The sequence below is a fragment of the Magnolia sinica genome, chromosome 13 (genome assembly GCF_029962835.1).
Source record: "Magnolia sinica isolate HGM2019 chromosome 13, MsV1, whole genome shotgun sequence".
In the NCBI taxonomy this organism is placed as follows: Eukaryota; Viridiplantae; Streptophyta; class Magnoliopsida; order Magnoliales; family Magnoliaceae; genus Magnolia; species Magnolia sinica.
Window position 1 is genome coordinate 31,415,494 of NC_080585.1, and position 20,843 is coordinate 31,436,336.

Sequence of the window (20,843 nt, forward strand, 5' to 3'; positions counted from 1 at the left end):
AGGTTTGCTCCCTATAGGTGTAGATTTAATTCCCTATGAATGATATGTGAAAATTTTGGGTGTACAGTCTTCATCATAGGTTTGCTCCCTGTAGGTGAGATTTGATTCCCCTTCTTGGCGTTACTTTTAATGGAAAAATCAAAAGCTGAAGGAATGAAAAGATGATCTGTGAGGCAAGTTTTGGTTATCATGAATCTTCTTATTGGTTACCAATGATATCTTGAAATAGAGAAGTGAATTTTAATGATGATAAGCTGAGATTACACTGTATGCTCATAGATCTCAATGATTAGAATTTTTCTAATCAATGGAATAATACTTTGAACTTGATTATGAAGTTTACCGTGCGCTTGAGTCCAGGAGAAAGTAATATCCAACGTTCATGAATCTGGGAATTCTCATATCTGGATTATTCTACAAAAATCACTCGAGTTTATAAAAATTGTTCTGTAATTCTCAACTTACTTTTCGCATATTTTGCTCCGAACTAGCAAAATGCTCATTGGGGGTTGTGTTGAGGGTCAAATATTGCATATCAGACCCAGTTATTGCATAGATTTACAAGCATGATACCGTTTAATAGACTGATTTAATCGTGTTTGTGATGCAGAGTGTATTTACAAGCATGAACTGAAAAAGGGTGCTTAAACCATGGATTTAACGCTCTGATGACACCCAAGGCAAGGGACGGACTCCAGGGGACCAAGATCGATGGAATTACACACTAGGGATCCAAGGAAATCAAGTCATTCATGTTAAAGAGACCTGAAATTGGTGAAAAATGCAAGATCACATAGTTCTCGCCATCTGATTGGCTCAAAACTTCATACATGGCCTGAGGGCCATAAATTAACCGTACATATCAAATTTCAGCCCTTGGTTCACTATGAAAGTACCCCAACTAACAGATCAACCCATAAACCGTTGATTCTGGGCCCACCTGATCTCTGGAACTGTCTCAACTTTGGTCTCGACGGTTTAAATAAGATGAGAAAGTAAATGGTTAGATCAGATTTTCGAATCACATCACAGTGGGGCTTGTATGTGAGGCGTGTACACTGCACGTGTACACGTACGCGAGCCGCACCGAATTAACTAAAGCGGGTCAGCGCTGCTGACCCGCGTCTTCTTCCCAACACGGAAGTTGCCGTTTTAGCGTTGTATAACGGACGGACGGCATCCGTTTTTGCAGACGCTAGTGGACCCCACAAAGCGTACGTACGGATGATCCAAGCCGTCCATCTTGTAGAGGGCCATGAATTCTTCAAGCCTATGCTGAAATTTTGGACCCATGCAAGCACACGTGCGCGATGCAGAGGCCATAAGTAGACTGCCCTGCAACGTTCAAATTGATGTTTGGATGATTTCTTCTCTGATTCTGAGTCAATGGACATGAAAAACCATCCATTTCTTACCGAAATTTCAAGGGCAATCTAATGGACGGGGTGGATTTTTTCGAAAACACCTCCGTGGGGCCCACCGATCACGTCAGCGACGCGAAATTCGATCTCCAGGCAGTTGTGGCCCACCATCTTTGATCATAGGGCAGATCTGAACCGTCCATCGTGTAGGCCAGCCAAAATACTTTCAAGAGACACTGATTTTACAGAAATAATGCAAAGAATGCGAGAGTTATGAAGCCCCGAACTTGGCTGCGAAAAGGCTTTCGCTGTGCGTGCGATAGCTTCCCAAATCCGATTTCCACCACTCCAAAAGCTATAAAAAGAGTTCCAAACGTGGAGAAGGGGGTGTGCTTGAATAGGGGACGTCAGATAGAGAGAGAGAGGCGGAGAGAGAAGTGTTTGGAATTTTTATGTATTTTTTCTTTATTTTTCTTCTTTTTCCTATGATTATGTTAGGCTAAATCCCTTAGCTAGGGCTAAGAGGTGAAGCTTGTGGCGTGATGGGAGCTTCTACAGGTTTGATTTGAACTGAACTGATTGACTTTGTTTTGATTTAAGAAATTCTTTTAGTCATTAATAGTTTGTTGTGATTTAAATTATAGTAGATCTGTGATGGCTTGAATAATTCCTTTCCTTTTATTTTGATGTTCGGAAACCCTGTTGTTCGCCATCGTCTCATAGACATGGTTGGATGATGGAATCCTTCCTAACACTCATACATCTTTTAATTGGTTATGGATTGGTCTAAGTTCTGTTGTTTACCTTGTCTCTTAGGCATGGATTTGTGATGGAATCATACCTAATCCTTATACCTTTCATCTCTTGAAAACTATATCGAGTAAGTTCAGTATAATATCCATGAAGCAGGCATAAGATCTCCCTGATCTCCACAAGTGGATCCTCTGAATCCCTAGTTCCCTTTCTCTGAATTCTTTAAGTTTAGATTAATATTTCCCCATTATTCCTCAAATCACAATTGGTTTAGATTTCATCTTAGCCTAGTTCTAGATCTGGTTATTTTCAGATAACGTACAGGTTTCAGTCCCTGTGGATTCGACCTCGGTCTTACCGAGTTTATTACTACATCACAACCCTGCACTTGGGGTGTGAACAATAACCTAACCTTAACCTAAACCTAAAACCTAAACCTAAACCTAAACCTAAAACCTAAATGTATTCTCAAATCCCTAAACCTAAACCTAAACCTAAACCTATACCCTAAACATATAACCTATAACATTAACATAAACTTATAACCTAAACCTGTAACCTACAACATTAACCTAAACTTATACTTATAACCTAAACCTAAACTTATAACTTACACGTATAACCTAAACCTAAACCTACCTTAACCTAAACGTAAAACCTAAACTTAAACCTAAAATCTAAATGTATTCTCAAATCCCTAAACGTAAACCTATAACCTACAACATTAACATAAACCTATAACCTAAACCTATAACCTACAACATTAACCTAAACCTATACTTATAACCTAAACCTATTCTCAAATCCCAAAACCTATAACTTAAACCTAAACTTGAAAACCCAAACCTAAACCTGAACCCGAACCCGAACCCGGTTTCCTAAACCTAAACCTTAACCTATTCTCAATTCCCTAAACCTTAACCTATAACCTAACCTAAACCTAAACCTATAATATACACTTATAAACTAAACCTAAACCCATAACCTACACTTATAACCTAAACCTAAACCTCTAACCTAAACCTGTAACCTTAACCTAAACGTAAAACCTAAACCTAAACCTAAAACCTAAATGTATTCTCAAATCCCTAAACTTAAACCTATAACCTACAACATTAACATAAACTTATAACCTAAACCTATAACCTATAACATTAACCTAAACCTATACTTATAACTTAAACCTATTCTTAAATCCCAAAACTTATAACCTAAACCTAAACCTTAACCTATAACATATAACTTATAACCTAAACCTATAACCTATAACCTAAACTCACTTCCCTAAACCTTAACCTATAACCTAACCTAAACCTAAACCTAAAACCTAAACCTAAACCCAAAACCTAAATGTATTCTCAAATCCTTAAACCTAAACCTACACCTAATCCTAATCTCAACTCCCTAGCCTAAACCTAAACCTAAATTTGAAAACCCAAACCTAAACCCGATCCCAAACCCGAACCCAATTTCCTAAACCTAAACCTTAACCTATTATCAATTCCCTAAAGCTATAACCTATAACCTATAACCTATAACCTAAACCAAAACCTTAACCTAAACCTATAACCTAAACTTAAACCTTAACCTTAACCTAAACCAAAACCTTAACCTAAACCTATAACCTAAACCTAAACCTTAACCTAAACCTATAACCTAAACCTAAACCTTAACCTTAACCTATAACCTTAACCTAAACCAAAACCTATAACCTAAACCTTAACCTATAACCTATAACATAAACTTATAACCTATAACCTAACCTTAACCTAAACCTAAAACCTAAACCTAAACCTATAACCTAAAACCTAAACCTAAACTTAAAACCTAAAACTAAACTTAAAACCTAAATGTATTCTCAAATCCCTAAACCTAAACCTACACCTAATCCTAATCTCAACTCCCTAACCTAAACCTAAACTAAACTTGAAAACCCAAACCTAAACCCGATCCCGAACCCGAACCCGATTTCCTAAACCTAAACCTTAACCTATTCTCAATTCCCTAAACCTAAACAAATAACCTAAACTTATAACCTAGCCTAATCTTAAACCTATTTCCGTAAACTGACTCTAGTCTTTTCATTATAGAGATGGATAAGAGTTGGATGTGAGCTAAGAACAATTATCTGCGTTTTTCAATGTCATGGTACACCTAGCGATTCACTTACCGCATGAGGTGAAGCTTGCAGACTCAGTACAATATCGTTGGATGTATCCGATCGTAAAATCTATGCCAGCACCGTCGACAGTGCCCGCACCAGCACCAGCACAACAACTGCCGTCACCATCATCTATGAAGGCAATCCGATTCCTAGCTCGGCCCGGGTTTGGAACTCTCAGCTCAAAGTGCATGGTCCGTGCGAACCACTTCCTTGTCGATATAGCTGAAGACAATGACCTATGCCACTATGATGTGAGATTTCCCTCTATTTAAAGTATTTAATCTGATTTTCGCTTCGGATCTGGTTTTTCTTACCTGATATATGTCTGATATTTCCATCGATCCTTTGTTTTTGTGTTTTGATCTGTTGTTGTTTGCATGGCTTGTTTAATGTTATCTATGGCTTGAAAATGGCTTTGATCTTAATGCATTTCTCCTAAATGCTTCTAATCGTGTTCTTAGTTTGAGATCTTATATATGTCTACCTCGTTTCTTAAATCTCTTAGCTTTTTTTTGATGATTTTGTTTGTATCTATTTTTCTGTGTTTTTATTTCTAGTTTGAGATCTTATATATGTCTACCTCACTTCTTAAATCCCTCAACGTTTTTTCGATGATTTCGTTTGTATATATTTTTCTGTGTTTTTATTTGTCTTATTCAATTTTCTCCCTTTTTGATTGTTCTAGTGCTTGACTTCTCTGATTTTTCTTGTATCTCTTTGTTTATTTTTCCCCTTTTCGGATCATTTTGGTATTTCCTTTGCATCTCTATTTTTTTTTAATCTTTTTTCGTTTTAATTTTCCGTTTTGGATCGTTCTAGAAAATTTCCCTTGCGATCTTAGTTCTTGTTTTGGTGATTTGAATGGATGTAGTTTATGTTTGGATGGATTTACGTAGTTTATGTTTGGATGGATGTGAATGTGAATATGATGAAATATATTAGACAACAGGTGTATATTATATAACAGGTGTATATTAGGAAGAATATGATGAAATATATTGTAACAGGTGCATCAGGAATTTTGTGTTCAAAAATGGAAAGAGAGAGAGAGAGAGAGAGAGAGATTTAGCTATGGTGATAGCCACGTGCTTTTACCTATGAAAATTTTCGTAGGTAAAAGTATTGTCAAATATTTTATTTACAAAAAAATCGTTTTTACTTATTTTTTACTGACGAAAAGATCCGTTGGTAAAAGTTTTGTAAATATTTTAACCTACAAAACTTTTTGTATGTAAAAGTCTTTTACTTATTTTTTTCCGACGAAAAAATTCGTCGGTAAGAATTTGTAAAATATTTTTACCTACGAAATAAATCATCGATATAAGTTTTTTTGGTAAAAAGTTTGTAAATATTTTTATCTACGAAAAACATTGTCGGTAAATAAAAATTTTATAAATATTTTTACCTACGAAAAAAATCGTCGGTAAAAGTTTTTAAATTATTTTTTACCGATGAAAAAATTTGTCGGTAAAAGTTTACAGATATTTTTAGCTACGACAAAAATCGATGCAAAAAGTTTTTAAATTATTTTTTACTGACGAAAAAATTCGTCGGTAAAAGTCTTACCTTTGCCGACGAAAATTTTTTTCGTCAATAAAAACCTTTACCTTCGGGCTTTTACTGACGAATTTACCGACGAAAATTTTCATCAGTAAAACTCTTTACCTGCGAAAAAATAGCTTTTAGCGACGGAAATTTTCGTCAGTAAAAGTAGGTTTTCTTATAGTGTATGTGGCTCGATGTAGCATTTCTATATAACCATGCGATGATAAGCCCCATATACTTAATATGATTAACCACTAGTCGACAAGTTTCCATTAAACATCCTGAGGTGGTAGCCTCATGAGTCAGGGATGATGGTATGGGACCTATGCCCGAGCTGTCAGCCTACGCTAGTGATGAGCCCCCGTAGTGACCTTTGAGCTTATTTAAAATGACTGGTTGTAATTGGACTAATAACGGGTTGGCTAATCATACATACATGTCATCGACCAACATCTATTGCTATCGTACGTGATGTACGTATTTGTTCGACTGGATGCTTTTCTCAGGTCGATGATCGCATGGGTGACGAGCCCACTGTCCGCACGGATGAGCATCCCCGTGGCGATGATTGCATTCACGCATTCATGCACATAATAAAACCTGCATCATGTATTGTTTTGTATACTTTGTCTTATAACTATGCTTATCTAATGCGACGGTGTGTAATCTTAAGGAGAATTTACACTGAGTTGGCTACTCATCCATCAAATATATAACCGTACAGGTAACACAGGTGGCTTAAGTGATTTTTAAGTTCAGGCTGATGAGGAGTTAGGTACAAGTGCTAGGGTCACATGGCTGTATCTACCTCGAGAAGCTGCAGGGTCTTGCGGCTCAAATTTACTTGCATTCTACTATTTCTTATGCATTGAATCATGTAATTCTTGCATTTGCTAATTTTTGAGACATTGGTTTGTATAAGTCATTATGGGCAACCTCTTGTATTCTTCAAATGTAAATGCAAACTTTTCTTTATATTGATTTGTCCATCCTACGCTCATCTGCTTACTCTGAAGCTATCAAATATATATATATATATATATATATATGTATATATATATATATATATATATATATATATATATATAGAATCTATATATAAAAAAATATATATATATATATAGAATTTGACCATCCTTTAAGGTTAACAATCGGGTTTTTGGGATACGGGTTATATACTCGGGTCTTGAAAAGTCGGGGCGTTACATATATTCACTGCTGGTATAGGTACACGATAACATTATGGAGCCTACATGCATGTGCAGCCGCAGGTTCACCCAAATTCGAGCAATAACAATAACTAATCATGAACCAAACCTATTTATCTGAAATCAGTCACTTATGTACTGGTGTAAATAGAAAAGTAACTCGTTTGGTGGTATCCAAACGGGCCCTTTGCCAAAGCTGAAGAGATGCCTGTAACATGCCTAGAGATGCATCACTTAGTCTAGCCTTTATATATACTACCCACCTCACTTGGGTTTTCATCAAAATTCCATCTGCCATCACATTCGGTCTGCATGGCCATGTCTCGACCATCCCCTACTCCTCCACAAGAAGGGGAAGAAGGACTAAGCCATGACTGCAAGGAATTACTCTCCTCCCTTCCGACGACAAATGGGGGGCGCTTCACTCATCTTTACCAATACGAAGGCTTTTGGTACAACCAACAGTTTCTACTGGGAATAATCGCATGTCAACGGCACTTCCAAGCTCACGATAGCGATTTACTACTGGCCACCACACCTAAATCGGGCACTACATGGCTCAAGGCACTTGCATTTGCTATTACGAACCGGGCCCGTTACCCATTTCCTCAGCATCCTTTGCTCACCAACAATCCCCACAAACTCGTCCCTTATCTGGAGATGAACTTATACTACGGCAACTCAACTCCTGATCCTGAACGCATTCGGTCCCTTGGTCTCTTCTCCACACATATGCCTTACACGTCTTTGCCACAATCCATTAAAGACTCTAATTGCAAAGTTGTCTATCTTTGCAGAAATCCTGGAGATGTGTTTATTTCTTTTTGGCATTTCTCAAACAACTTGAAAGTACCTGAGACTCAATCACCAATCTCTCTCGAAGATGCATTTGACCTTTTCTGTGCAGGCATATCAATGTATGGTCCTTTCTGGGATCATGTATTGGGGTATTGGAAGGAAAGCAAAGAAAGGCCTGAGAAGGTAATGTTTCTTAAGTACGAGGATTTGAAGAGAGAGCCAGTGGCTCCAGTGAAAAGGTTGGCGGAGTTTCTAGGATGCCCTTTCACACCCCAAGAGGACAGAGAAGGCATGCTACATGATATATTAAAGTTGTGTAGTTTTGAAAATTTGAGCAATTTGGAGGTGAATAAGATTGGAAAGACTCGACACGGAAACAACGACCCGTATGAGGTCGAGCATAAGCATTTGTTTAGGCGAGGTGAGGTTGGTGATTCTTTGAATTATCTTACTACTCAAATGATTGAACGGTTGGATCAGATCATGGAAGAAAAGTTGCAAGGTTATGATCTGACGTTCCAAGTATCTGTTTAGGGGCATTTCACTCTTATCCAATAATCTATTTATTCCTGTGTGTTTTCGTTTTTTGCTGTTGGGGTGTTGTTATGCATTGTAAGCCACTTTCCCAAGTTTTCATGCTTTCGTGTTTGATGTTGGGCGTTGTATTGTAAGCCACCTTCCTAAGTTTTCGTGCTTAATTTCCTGTTTGCTGTTGTGGTGTTGTATGGTAAACCACTTTACCACTTTCCTAAGTTTTTATATTGGAGCCCGGATCCACTCAAAGCACTCGTAGGTTAAGCTTAAACTATTAAGTGATTTTATGGGACTCATTTTGGTGCGTGCATGAAAGCCAATCCATCCATCACGTGCCAAATTTCAAGTGGGTCACACCACAGGGAAAAACACCACCACCATTCATTACTTGTTGAATAAGATTTTTTGTAATTAAAAAAAAAAAAAAACCTACGTACTCTCGAAATTTGGTTTGAAGTACAGGGGATTATGACCAAACTAGCCACCTGTTATTGCAAAATGCATCAACTAGGACTTTTAACAAATTTCTGACAATAACCCTCTGACAGCTTTTTTAACATTTTTGAGCCAAAATTGGCCCTGACTAGCATTAAGCCCAGCATGATGGCGTGACGGATTCAGATGGGAGATGTGATAAACAATGTGGGGCCCACTATGATGTTTGTGAGAAATCCACACTATTCACATGTTTTGTTAAATCATTTTATGACATGAGCCCAAAAAAGAGGTAGATCCAAAGCTCAAATGGGCGACACAAAAGAAAACAGTAAAGATAATTCACCTAGGGTTGAAACATTTATGGGGTTGCAGAAGTTTTGGATTAGGCTAATATTTTTTATTCTTTTAGTTCATTCCAGTGGTAAGGACCTTATGAGAATTTGGGCAACTTTATGAATGGTTTGGATTACATATAAACATCATAGCGAAGCCTAGAAAGGTTTGAATGGTAGGCAACCCCTTTTCACTGTTTTCAATTGTGTGGCCCACTTGAGTTTCAAATCTGTCTAATTTTTAGTCTCATGTATTAACATGATCTTCCGAAGGGGATGGATGGAGTGGATTTCTTTCAAACATCACAATGGGGTTAATATAGCTTCAAGTGGAAGGAACTTCCTTTAAAAAGCATATGCGTCAACATCATGACGCAGATTGGCAGTGTGGGGCCTATTGTGATGTATGTATTTTATCCACATTTTCCATCCATTTTGAAAGATCATTTTAGGCCATGAGTAGGGGTGTACACGAACTAAGCTAGCTCATTTAGCTCGCTTGACTTGACTCGAAAAAGCTTGATTCAACTTAGTTCGAAGCTGAGTTCGAGCCGAGTCGAGCTAATTTTTTGAGCTCGAAAATGAGTTCGAGCCGAATTCGAGCAGGCCCCAGGCCCCAGTTCGACTCGACTCGGATCGATTCTAGCTTGAATAGAACTAGTTCGGTGACTCGATTACTTTGCCATTGAAGCTCACCAACTGTTTGATAAAATGACTCAACGAAATGTGGCTGGTGGCAAGGAAGGTATGTACATGAAACAAATACCTTTTTTCTCTTTGTTTATTTTTGTTTTTTGTGTTATTTAGAAGGTGTTTGAGAAAATACCTGTAAAACTATTGCTTCTGTTTGTAAAACAGTGAGATTTTGATGTTGCAGTTCAAGTGTTTGTGGAAATGCCTCAATGGCGAACTCGGCTCGATCTTGGCTCGAACTCGACCTGAGCTGGCCAGTTGGCTTGAGGACCGAGCCGAGCTGAGGTCAACCACTGTTCGAGCCGAGTCAAGTTAAGGCCAGCTCGACTCGGTTCGACTCGATGTACACCCCTAGCTATGAGCCCAAAAATGAGGCATATCAACGATGCAAGTGGACCACATGAAAGCAATGAGATTAAAAACCTACCATTAAAAACTTCTAGAAGTTAAAGAATTTTTTTTGGATGTAACTCATACTTTGGCTTATAACATTAAATTAAATTATAAATCCAATGGATGCATCGCATTTGACACATATCCTATGGTAGGCCTCATAATCCTCAACACATGACAAGCTAGACCCTTACCACATAATTTACCTCATACCCTTAACACATGACAACCACCACCCAAACCCTTAACCCTTAACACAGGACAACCAGGACCATTAGCACGTGACAATCTCAACCCTTAACACATGAAAAACATGACCTAAAACCCTGACAACCTCAACCCTTGATACATGACAACTATGACGCAGACCCTTAACACATGACAACCTCGACCTACAACCTTAACACATGACAACCTCGACCCTTAACAAATTATATATGTTCATCGTCTTCTAAAGCAATACATTATAAAATTCAAATTATATCTTCTTCATTGTCTTCCACATGACAACCATAACTATCCATCTCTACCTTAAATCCGTTCCGACTATCACCTCTCCCCACGACAAGAACCACAACCATCCATCTCTATCCATAACTAAAAGTAGCTTCCATTTATAAGAAAATGATATTATGTGCAAAAAAATTCATTTAAAATATCTTTCACCCATCAATGACTTCCATCTCTAAGAAATGCAATTGTTGGAGCAAAAACAGCACTCGTTTTTAGGGCCGTAGAAGTTGTTGGTGGTGTGTTGTCATGCCTTGCGCTTTAAATACAGAGTGTGCACCCTCGTACCCTTGTTACAATCCATGACTCATATACTAAATGTACATGAATCTGTCCATCATATAATTATTAAGAGGCACAATTTACGTGTAGATCATCATCATATTAACATTTATACATCTAACTATTTTCATTTCTTTTGTTAACACTCTGTCTATAACATTCATATTCATAAAGTAAACCATCAAAATTAGTTTAAGTCCACTCATTTGGGACTTAATTATTTAACTAAAATAATTAATTATCGTCTAACAAGGTTATGACTATAAGCACTCAAAATCTACCATCAGACATGTTATCCATTCTTTTATACCATGGTTGGGTATGATGCTTGATAAGTAGGCACATGGCATATGTTGACTCAAATCAAAATAACTAGATTGCGGGCACCAATATTTTTAAGTTAGAGTCTAAAATTCAGATTAGTTGAAAATTTCTAACATTTAATCAGTTGATACTTGTTTATCATCCAATAAATGTCCACCAATCTGATATTCAAGTAATTAAAAATGCTCAACTTTTTTGGTCAAGATATATCTAAATTGGTACACATAATTTAGATGGTTTAATTTGAATTTCTTACATTGCATGTGTGCAATTTTGAAGTACTTTTTAAGTGCCTACGTATCATCCAACACATTCTGCCAGAGTATCAAATAATAATTATTTTTTTCTTTGGCCAACAAATCTTCATAATCTCCCTCCAGGATGACCATACCATGCTATATATATGAGCTGCACCAATCTTGGACGCTCCCGAGTACAAGTGATATTTCCCATCCATGTGATGTCAACGTCATCTAGATGCCATGAGCTAATTTGCCCCTCAATCTAGATCCCCCAATTGATTGGTCACTTTTCAAACCTATAGAAACGAGATGTTTAACCGTATCACACCACATATAACAGCAAGGAGAGTGATTTTGACAGTAAAAACATTCGTAGGGCCCACTATAACATTTATTTTCCATTCAATCTGTTCATAAGGTAAAAAGACATGGATGAAGAGTAAAAAAAAAAAAACATATCATATCCATCCAAAACTTCTGTCACCCCAAAAGTGTTTCAATGGTATACGTTCAATCCCCCACTGTTTTTTTCAGTGTGGTCCACTTGATCTTTAGATTTATCTTATTTTTCAGCTCAACCCTTATGACGAGCTCTCTAAGTGGATGGACGGTTTGGATATAACACATACCTCATGATGGGACCCACAGAACTTTCTGACGTCAATACACCACCTAGATAGCTGGTGTGTAGTACACCAGCCAATCCGCTTCCAGAGTTTAAATGGTAGATGTTAAATCCCCCACTTCTTTTTGCAGTGTGGTCCAATTGATCTTTAGATCTGTCTTATTTTTTGTCTCAAGCCTTAATACTAGCTCACCAAATGGATGGATGGTTTGGATATAATACATACCTCATGATAGGACCCACAGAACTTGCTGACGTCAATACATAGGGCGTGTGGTACACCAGCCATTCCGCTTCCATTTACTATATGGGGCTAGATGTACAATTTTTAGGCTATATATGGCATCTACACTTCCCCTCTGGCCAAGTGAACAGTTTTGGTCATGCCTATAGAATGTCCTTGTGCGTCTATTTCAAATAGGCGGGTCTTCTATAAGCATTCGTCTTCTAATCTTCGTAGCAAATTGAGAAAATGAAATTTAATTAGGTAGAGATGATGGGACCCACTTTAGCTGTAAGGCTCAAATATCAATCTAGTTTGTGATTCTGGTGGGCCATATGAAGGAAAACAATAATACTCACCCTCCAAACCGTTTCCTTTCATGTGGCCCATCTGGATCAAGGGTGGGCCTAATTTTTTCATCTTGATGCCTACATTTTTAGGTTTGTACAAATTTCGAACAATCATCGTGGTGGGCCCTAGAAAAAAAATTAAGAGTGGGTGTCCCACTCTCAACTTTTCCCTTTGTGTGGCCCACCTGAATCACAGACAATGGTGATGTTTGGCCGTTACAATTAAATTGAGGTGACATACCAGTGATCGGGGCAGATTTCATGTAAACATCATGGTGGGACCCAACGATTTTTGAAGTCGTGCCTATGTATCCATTGTAATGGGTGATAATGCAGCTTGAAAACACGCCTCTAGCCAAGGAGTTCAAATCCTGTCTCCAAACACACTTACTTTCTACCTTCACTACATATTAGCACCAATTACCATGGTTTCCATGGTGCCAAAAGACCCCTGTGTTTCCTCCAGTTAGATTCTTTGGTTATGATCCAAGGTCAAAAACATGAAAATTTGGCTCAATGTCCGGTCATAATTATAACTATTTTAAAGAATATTTGAACGGAATATTAGATATTAATTAAAATGGCAAAATCTATCGGGCATCATCCATGGAACCCATGGATTTCTTTTGACGGTCAGGGTCATCAACCCATCTTGTCCAGATTGAAAAGACATATATCTTGTGCATATCGTCCGGTCAAGTGAGCCCTCTTTAAGCTAGTATGCTTCATGGGCTTGGCAACTACAGGCTAGACCAGATGGGTGATGTCTATGCTTGTAAATTTCTGGAAATTTGTGAATCACTTCAATTCCTTCGAGAAAATTAAGAAGAGGTGGGCTATAAATGAGTGGGCCTGATCTGCTTTGGGGCGATATCATCCATGAAAATTACGAAGAGGTGGGCTGTAAACTGGGTCTATCTAGATTTTGGTTACAAAAATTGACAGCCCAAGTTAACTTGATCAGGTGCTGCAGCCGAGTTTGTTAGTTGTCACCCTCTCTAGAAGGAAGATCTACGGTCAAGCCCCATATAAGTGTCAATTTACGATGGGAGTTTTTATCATGGATGGGTCCATCAGTCAGCCCAACTGGCCCATCCTGCTCTCAGACATGGCCCACCTCCGGCAGGGGCAGGTTCAAAATTAAAGCACATTTATTAATTGGGTCGGAATTGGGCTTGTACAGGTCGACTGCCATAAATTCATTTGTATGGATGATTTGATGAAATTAAAAATCATATAATTCCCATGTATATTTCTTGATCCAAGGATTTGAAAATACACAAGAGGCGTTATTATATACTGGTGGACTGATGTTTGATACACAAGCACTAAAAAATTGCACACATGACATAAAATTAACTAATATTAAACCGTCCAACTTGCGGGATTTGATAAAAGAATGTTGTCATCATTCATAAGTTTAGATTAACTTAGTGATTCAGTGATTAACAGCCATTTGGGTAACAAGTTTTCATTTCAATTGTCCATGAAATGTCTCTTAAGAACCATCTAAATTAGTTCCCACCATTAGGATTATTTAATTTCAATTACTTCTGCCAATTGTATAGTTTCTTTGGTGCTGGCGTATAAACTATCATACTCTGCTAAAGTATCCAAGATTTTCTCCATCACACATGTGGCAGTGAACATGAGTAGCTTTCAGCCAGACACTAGATGTACGCGGTCTAGCGTCCAATAAAAACTGTCATGTGCGAGTTGCTTTCAGCCACACACTAAATGCACGCGGTCCAGTGCCGAAGAAAAACTGTCATGCCAGCTTGTCTGGCATGGACCACTGAGAAAAAGTAAAGTTCTTGGCTCAATACTATTGAATTCGGTTATTGACTGGACTTCAAAGGTAAATGATAATAATAGGGTTGGACTTGTTGCTGCCACGTATGGTCTAGATTCGCCTCTCCTTTTGGCATGGGACTGTAAAAGGATTTAAAACCGATACCATCCACCTCATATCTAAAGTTTTTTTCCTTTTACTTATCATAACTATAGGATGGTTAAGTAATATTTCTGAATCTTAATTAAAAATTAATTAATTAATTAATTAAAAGAAGAGGAAAGCTTTGCTTTAGCAATATGTTGACATGACAGGTATGTAACCTGCCAAAATCAGGACTTGACTGGAACTGGTTTTGTCGCCTCCAAAGGGGTTTAAATCTAAAATCTAGCTCAGTATATAAAGAAATGTGGAGGTGAGTTAGATCACATGCATACGAGTTTGAGATGTGAAATATATTGGGAAGCGCGGAAGGTGAGCCCTCAAGATCTGACGGTCTACACGATGTTTGGAACCTTTATAAAGCAGAAGATTGACGCTCTAACGGCCCGCCTATCTACTACTAGAGCAGATGGAACTATTCACACCTCTGGATCTTATGGTATATAGTGGCCCCAGATCGCGATCTATGAATTAGATCGTCCCAAGGACAAGCCAGAATGGACAGACTCTCGTGCACAATATTTCTCTCTCTGTATACTCTCAGTATTTTGTATATTTCATAATACGAGAGAGAGCACATGCCTTTTTATAGGAAAGGAGGGGAGTTTGGATGAGACCATATCATCCGGTCTTATCCCTATCTCCTATCATAAATCAAATTCAATTTTGAATTTGAAATATAATAGAAAAGGAGAAAGGCCGGAAGATGCCTAAACTTATGGGACCCACCTACTAGTGATTGCTCACCAGTGGGCCCCACCGGCCTACGTCTAACATTTCCCATTTAATCACATTGTGGGATAGGCACAAAAGATTTGTCCATCTAACTTGCCTAATAACAATCAAAAACCAAACATCGCGATCAAAAGAATCAAAGGCGTGGGACCAGCTGGATCACTATAATTTTCTCACAGGTGCTTAAGTACTAAATGACCACCTGACTAGTACTCAATAACCCAAGCTTTGCAATGCCTGTCCTAGTCCGCATGACCACACCGGATGGAGTTAACTCCCGACCTGGAGTACTTGGCCAACATACGCACTTATCCAACTTATCGAGTTATTATGAAAACTTGATTTTTCACAAACTTCGAATAAAACCAATTCAAAGCAATACTTATATATATATGCTTTTTAAGAAAAATACTGTTTGCAAAAGTCTAATAAAAACAACTCGATACTGCCGGCGGATAAGTTTTCAAGTGCGTATTTATAGTTCTAGAAACTTGGTGTAGCTGTCACGGGATCTTCCCCACGCAGATGTGTAATTTGAAATTAATCAAGCTGCTTTCCTAGCGTAACTGAGTCTGGCCAATCAAGGACCTTTCGTCATCGTACACTAAAGTAGCAACACTCAATCTCATCCTCATATACATAAGAGGAGGGTAGCTAAGGACACAAAGAGTCACCTACGGGACTGACTACTCGCACGTTACAATGATTAGATCAAATCAAAGCAATCTGTAGGTAATAGGTCCCAACACGTGGCTACAATCCACGTCGTAAAGTAGACAATACTAGGTGAATGTCGGGTCTACAATACGCAGGTCATTCTACATAAGGTACGACTCATCTCATAACCTCATAACCTGGCTTTAATTTCAGGCCATAACATTGATCGCATGTAACGGAATGGTACGATTATGTTATTCGACTTTATCAGTCTTATCTTCAATCTTTATAAGATTGTAGGCAGATACGACTCACTCATATCCCCATCCTTTATTATTCACAATAAAGGAAAGTTCATACCTCAATGTATAAACATAACCTCAAATGTACCTCTCTTGTATATTCAAGGTTGGTCAACCCGTGCGAGTGGGTGACCGGCCTGCCGACAAAAAAATAGAAATCCTACATGATTTCAAGGTAAATGTCGATGATTTTCATACCTAGTTATATTAGTGTTCAATACTAAATAAAAAGGAATATAATATTTATTAATGAAATATCAAAGGTACTACAAAACAAGTACATCAGTCAAGCTTTCCTCAATCCCATCTGCCTGACGTAAACCTGAAATAGATTTCTAACTATAGGTTTCGTCATGGGATCAGCCATCATCTCCTTAGTTGGAATGTAGCTGAGGGCGACCTTCTTATCTCTCACTTGATCACGGACGTAATGATACTTGATCTCAATGTGCTTAGATTTACGGTGGTGTTTAGGGTCCTTTACCAAGTTAATGGCAGAAGTATTGTCTATTTTCAGCGATATAGGCTGACGAACACTCGGTACAACACCCAGACTCAATAGAAATCTACGAACCCATACATACTCTTGAACTGCAGCACAACATGCAATGTACTCGGCCTCCATAGATGAAAGAGCTGTGGATGTCTGTTTCTTACTCGACCATGAGATAGCTCCTCCTCTGAGTAAGAATACATACCCTGAAGTAGACTTTCCCTCGTCGGCGTCATTACCCCAAGCAGCATCAGATATCCTTTGAGCTCAAGGCTTGTTCCTTCATAACACAACATTAGGTCTTTTGTTCCTCTGAGATAGCGGAATATACATTTGACGGCTTGTCAATGAGACTGTCCCGGGTTACTCTGATAACGGCTGACTATGCCAACTGCATAGTTAATATCCGGTCTGGTGCAAAGCATAGCATACATTAAGCTCCCTACTGCACTTGCATAAGGTACTGAGGACATAGCCAATTTCTCGGCTTCAATCTGGGGACACGATTTCCTGTCTAGCTTGGTAGCTTTATTCATAGGGGTTTCAACAGCTTTTGAATTTTTCATCCTGAACTGCTCTAAGATCTTTTGTATATAGGTTGCTTGAGACAAGCCTAAAAATTTCTTAAGGCGATCCCTGATGATTTTTACCCCAAGAATAAAGTTGGCTTCACCGAGGTCTTTCATCTCAAAGTTCGAGAATAGCCAATCTTTAGTCAATATTAACAATTGCATGTCATTACCAGCTAACAGGATATCGTCTACATATAGAGATAGTATCAGAAAAGATCTTCCAGACCATTTCATGTATACACAATGATCTTCTTCACTTATCGTAAATCCAAAAGTGGTGATGGCCAAGTGGAACCTCATGTACCACTGTCTTGAAGATTGCTTCAGCCCATGGATAGATTTTAACAACTTGCAGACTTTCTTTGGATGCTTTTTGTCCACAGAACCCATGGGCTGTTGCATGTATATCTCTTCATCCAAGTCACCATTTAAGAATGCGGTCTTTACATCCATCTGATATAACTCTAAGTTTAAATTTGCGACAATGGACAAAATCATGCGGATTGAGAAGAACTTTGCAACAGGTGAAAAGGTCTCCTCGTAATCAATGCCTTCTTATTGTGTAAAACCTTTAGCAACTAATCGTGCTTTATACTTGTCCACTGTACCATCTGCCTTTCTTTTGATCTTAAGTACCCATTTATTACCTATTGCTTTGCGATTGAAAGGCAGATCAACAAGTTCCCAGACTTTATTCTTCTCCATGGAAGCGATCTCTTCGTCCATAGCATTTACCCAATCGGCCGAGTTAGAAGATAATAATGCATCCTGATATGAATCAGGTTCATCATCATCAACTGCAACGCAAGAGAATGTTTACCCTTCAATATCGAAGTATCTTCGGGGAATCAATCCTTTTTCGCTTCGACGTAACTCAGGAGCCTGCTGAGATGTCCTCCCACTGTCCTGGTGAACTATAGGAGCATCTTCATCTTGAGGAGCAGAACTCTCACTCTCCTGAGATACATCGGGTATTTCAAAAAGTTCTATTGGAACCTTTTGCTTCATTCGGCTTAGGTATCTATCTTCAACGAAGGTCACGTCTCGGGATTCTATCTCAATCCATCATCCATGGTCCTCATAAACTAGAACGTATCCCTTTGAATGCATAGGGTACCTAATGAACACGCATTCAATGGTTTTACTATCAAGTTTACCTCTATGTTGAGTAGGTAGGAAAACATATCTCAAAGATCCCCAAGGGCGTAGGTTGGCTAAAGAAGGATGCTTCCCAGACCACATCTCATATGAAGTCTTAGGAATGGATTTAGATGGGACTCTATTAAGGACGTAGACGGCTGTTAACAGTGCGTCTCCCCAGAATATGGTAGAGAGATTGGCTTGTGCCATCATCGATCTAACCATGTTCAATAGTGTCCTATTCCTTCTCTCTGCAACACCGTTTTGTTGTGGAGTGTAAGTCATTGTGTACTGCCGAACAATTCCAACGTTTTCACAATATGATTTAAACGTTTCAGATGTATACTCGCCACCTCTATCAGATCGAAGGGTTTTAATCTTTTTCTCAAGCTGATTTTCCACCTCAGCTTTATATTTAATAAAACAATCAAAAGCCTCAGATTTGTGTGAGATGAGATACACATATCCATAGCGCGACTAATCGTCAATGAAAGTGACAAAGTATTGACATCCGTTTCTGGCATGTACATTAAAGGGTCCATAAATATCTGAATGGATTATCTCTAGTGTGCCCTTAGACCTAGCCGCTTTGGAAAATGGTTTCTTCGATGTCTTCCCGGACACACAATGTTCACAAAATGGCAAATCAACTTTAGATAAGGAGTCTAATAGACCAAAACGTACTAGTCTTGTCATATGATCCTTTCCGATGTGACCTAACCTCGCGTGCCATTTTTGAAATTCAGATATTACATTTTTATTCGATATAGCAGATAAAGCAAGAGGGGCATTATCACAATCTACGTCTAGAATAAATAAATCTGAAATTAAATTTTCCCAAACAAAGATGAGGTTATTCTGTCTCAAAGAAACTCTAGTCCCGAAAAATCGAATATCAAAACCATCAAATAATAACCTAAAAACAGAAATTAAATTCCGACGCATCCCCGGTGCAAAAAGAGTATCACGAAGGATTATTGTTTGCTCTATGCGTGTACGGAGATGGAGAACGTCAATCCCTAGTACGTCTTCAACAACGTTATTGTCCATGTACAGCTTGTAACTTCCTTTGGCTAGAGGCTGGAATTCCTTGAGTCCTCGACGACTCTGTGTCACGTGCTTTGTTGCACCTGAATCCAAAATCTACTTGTTAGATATAGTATCAACGGAAGGGATTTCAGAACAAACACCTACATACAAGTCTCTTGTGACTGAGAAATTACCGTCTTTTTGTGGGCACACTGCCGAGCATAATGGCCGAAATTTCCACAGACAAAGCAGATTATTTGTCTTTTTCTGCTTCTTCTTTCCATTCCCCTTCTTGAGATTTGGAGCAGGTGCTGTGGTCTTCTGTTCTTGATTATTCTTCTTCGCCTTCTTGCGAGCTTTGAACCGTTTATTGTTAGCTTTTCGCTTATGGGTCTCTGCTACAAAGGCCTTGGCCGAACCTAACTGAATTGCATTCATTTCAACCTCACGTACCAAGTGGCTACAAAAGTCTCTGAACGTAGTGATAGAATCAGTATGGTTCAGAATTCTTTTGATTTGGGCCCAAGATTCAGGCAAGGAACGGTGCATGGCTATAATCTTCTGATTTTCAGTCAATTTGCACCCAACATTCCTAAGGGCACCTATCATTTACTCCATCTTACGAATATGATCTTTAATGGGACAGCCGACAGGCATCCTGTACTCCTGGAATTTCAATTCCATTGCCCTAACTCTCGCATCTGACTTCTGCGCATAGGTATCTGTCAGTGCTTCACAGATTCCCTTAGCGGTTTCATGCACTTCATACGTAGGTATGAGTTCTTTGTGCATAGTGCTAAGAAGGACATTACGGGCTGAACGATTTTGTTTTCGCCACTTATTATAGTGAATCATCGCAACCCTATGTTCTTGTAAATTTTCGTTTTCAACCAGGATGGGTTCCTCTTGAACTACACGAGTGTGTGAGATATATCGTCCTCGTCCAGAAGGCATCGCACTGCGCGGGACCAGTCTTCGTAGTCGTTGTCGTCAAAATAGTCCTTTTAGCTGTTCAGCGATTAATGCTTTGGTGGCCATCTCTACATTGCATAAGTATCACTACTTAGCTATGATCTAAGGTATTGACACTAATCATCAACATTTCTACGTGTTATATAAATTTTCAAAGTATAAAAGCAGTTAACACATCTTAATGAGATCTGAAAGTCCACATACCCGAATGGGC

At 38.5% G+C, this 20,843-nt stretch overlaps 1 protein-coding gene across 1 annotated transcript; it reads left to right on the plus strand.

Annotated features, from left to right (window-relative positions):
• The first annotated feature begins 7,304 nt into the window (after positions 1 to 7,304).
• LOC131224081 (cytosolic sulfotransferase 13-like) lies at positions 7,305 to 8,428 on the plus strand. Its single transcript, XM_058219646.1, has one exon. It carries the CDS (start codon positions 7,344 to 7,346, stop codon positions 8,361 to 8,363), a length of 1,020 nt encoding a protein of 339 aa, XP_058075629.1. The 5' UTR covers positions 7,305 to 7,343; the 3' UTR covers positions 8,364 to 8,428.
• Positions 8,429 to 20,843: the final 12,415 nt, after the last annotated feature.

Bases quoted from the DNA above. Each gene is read 5' to 3' on its own strand.
- LOC131224081 (XM_058219646.1), top strand. From the start codon at position 7,344: ATGGCCATGTCTCGACCATCCCCTACTCCTCCACAAGAAGGGGAAGAA.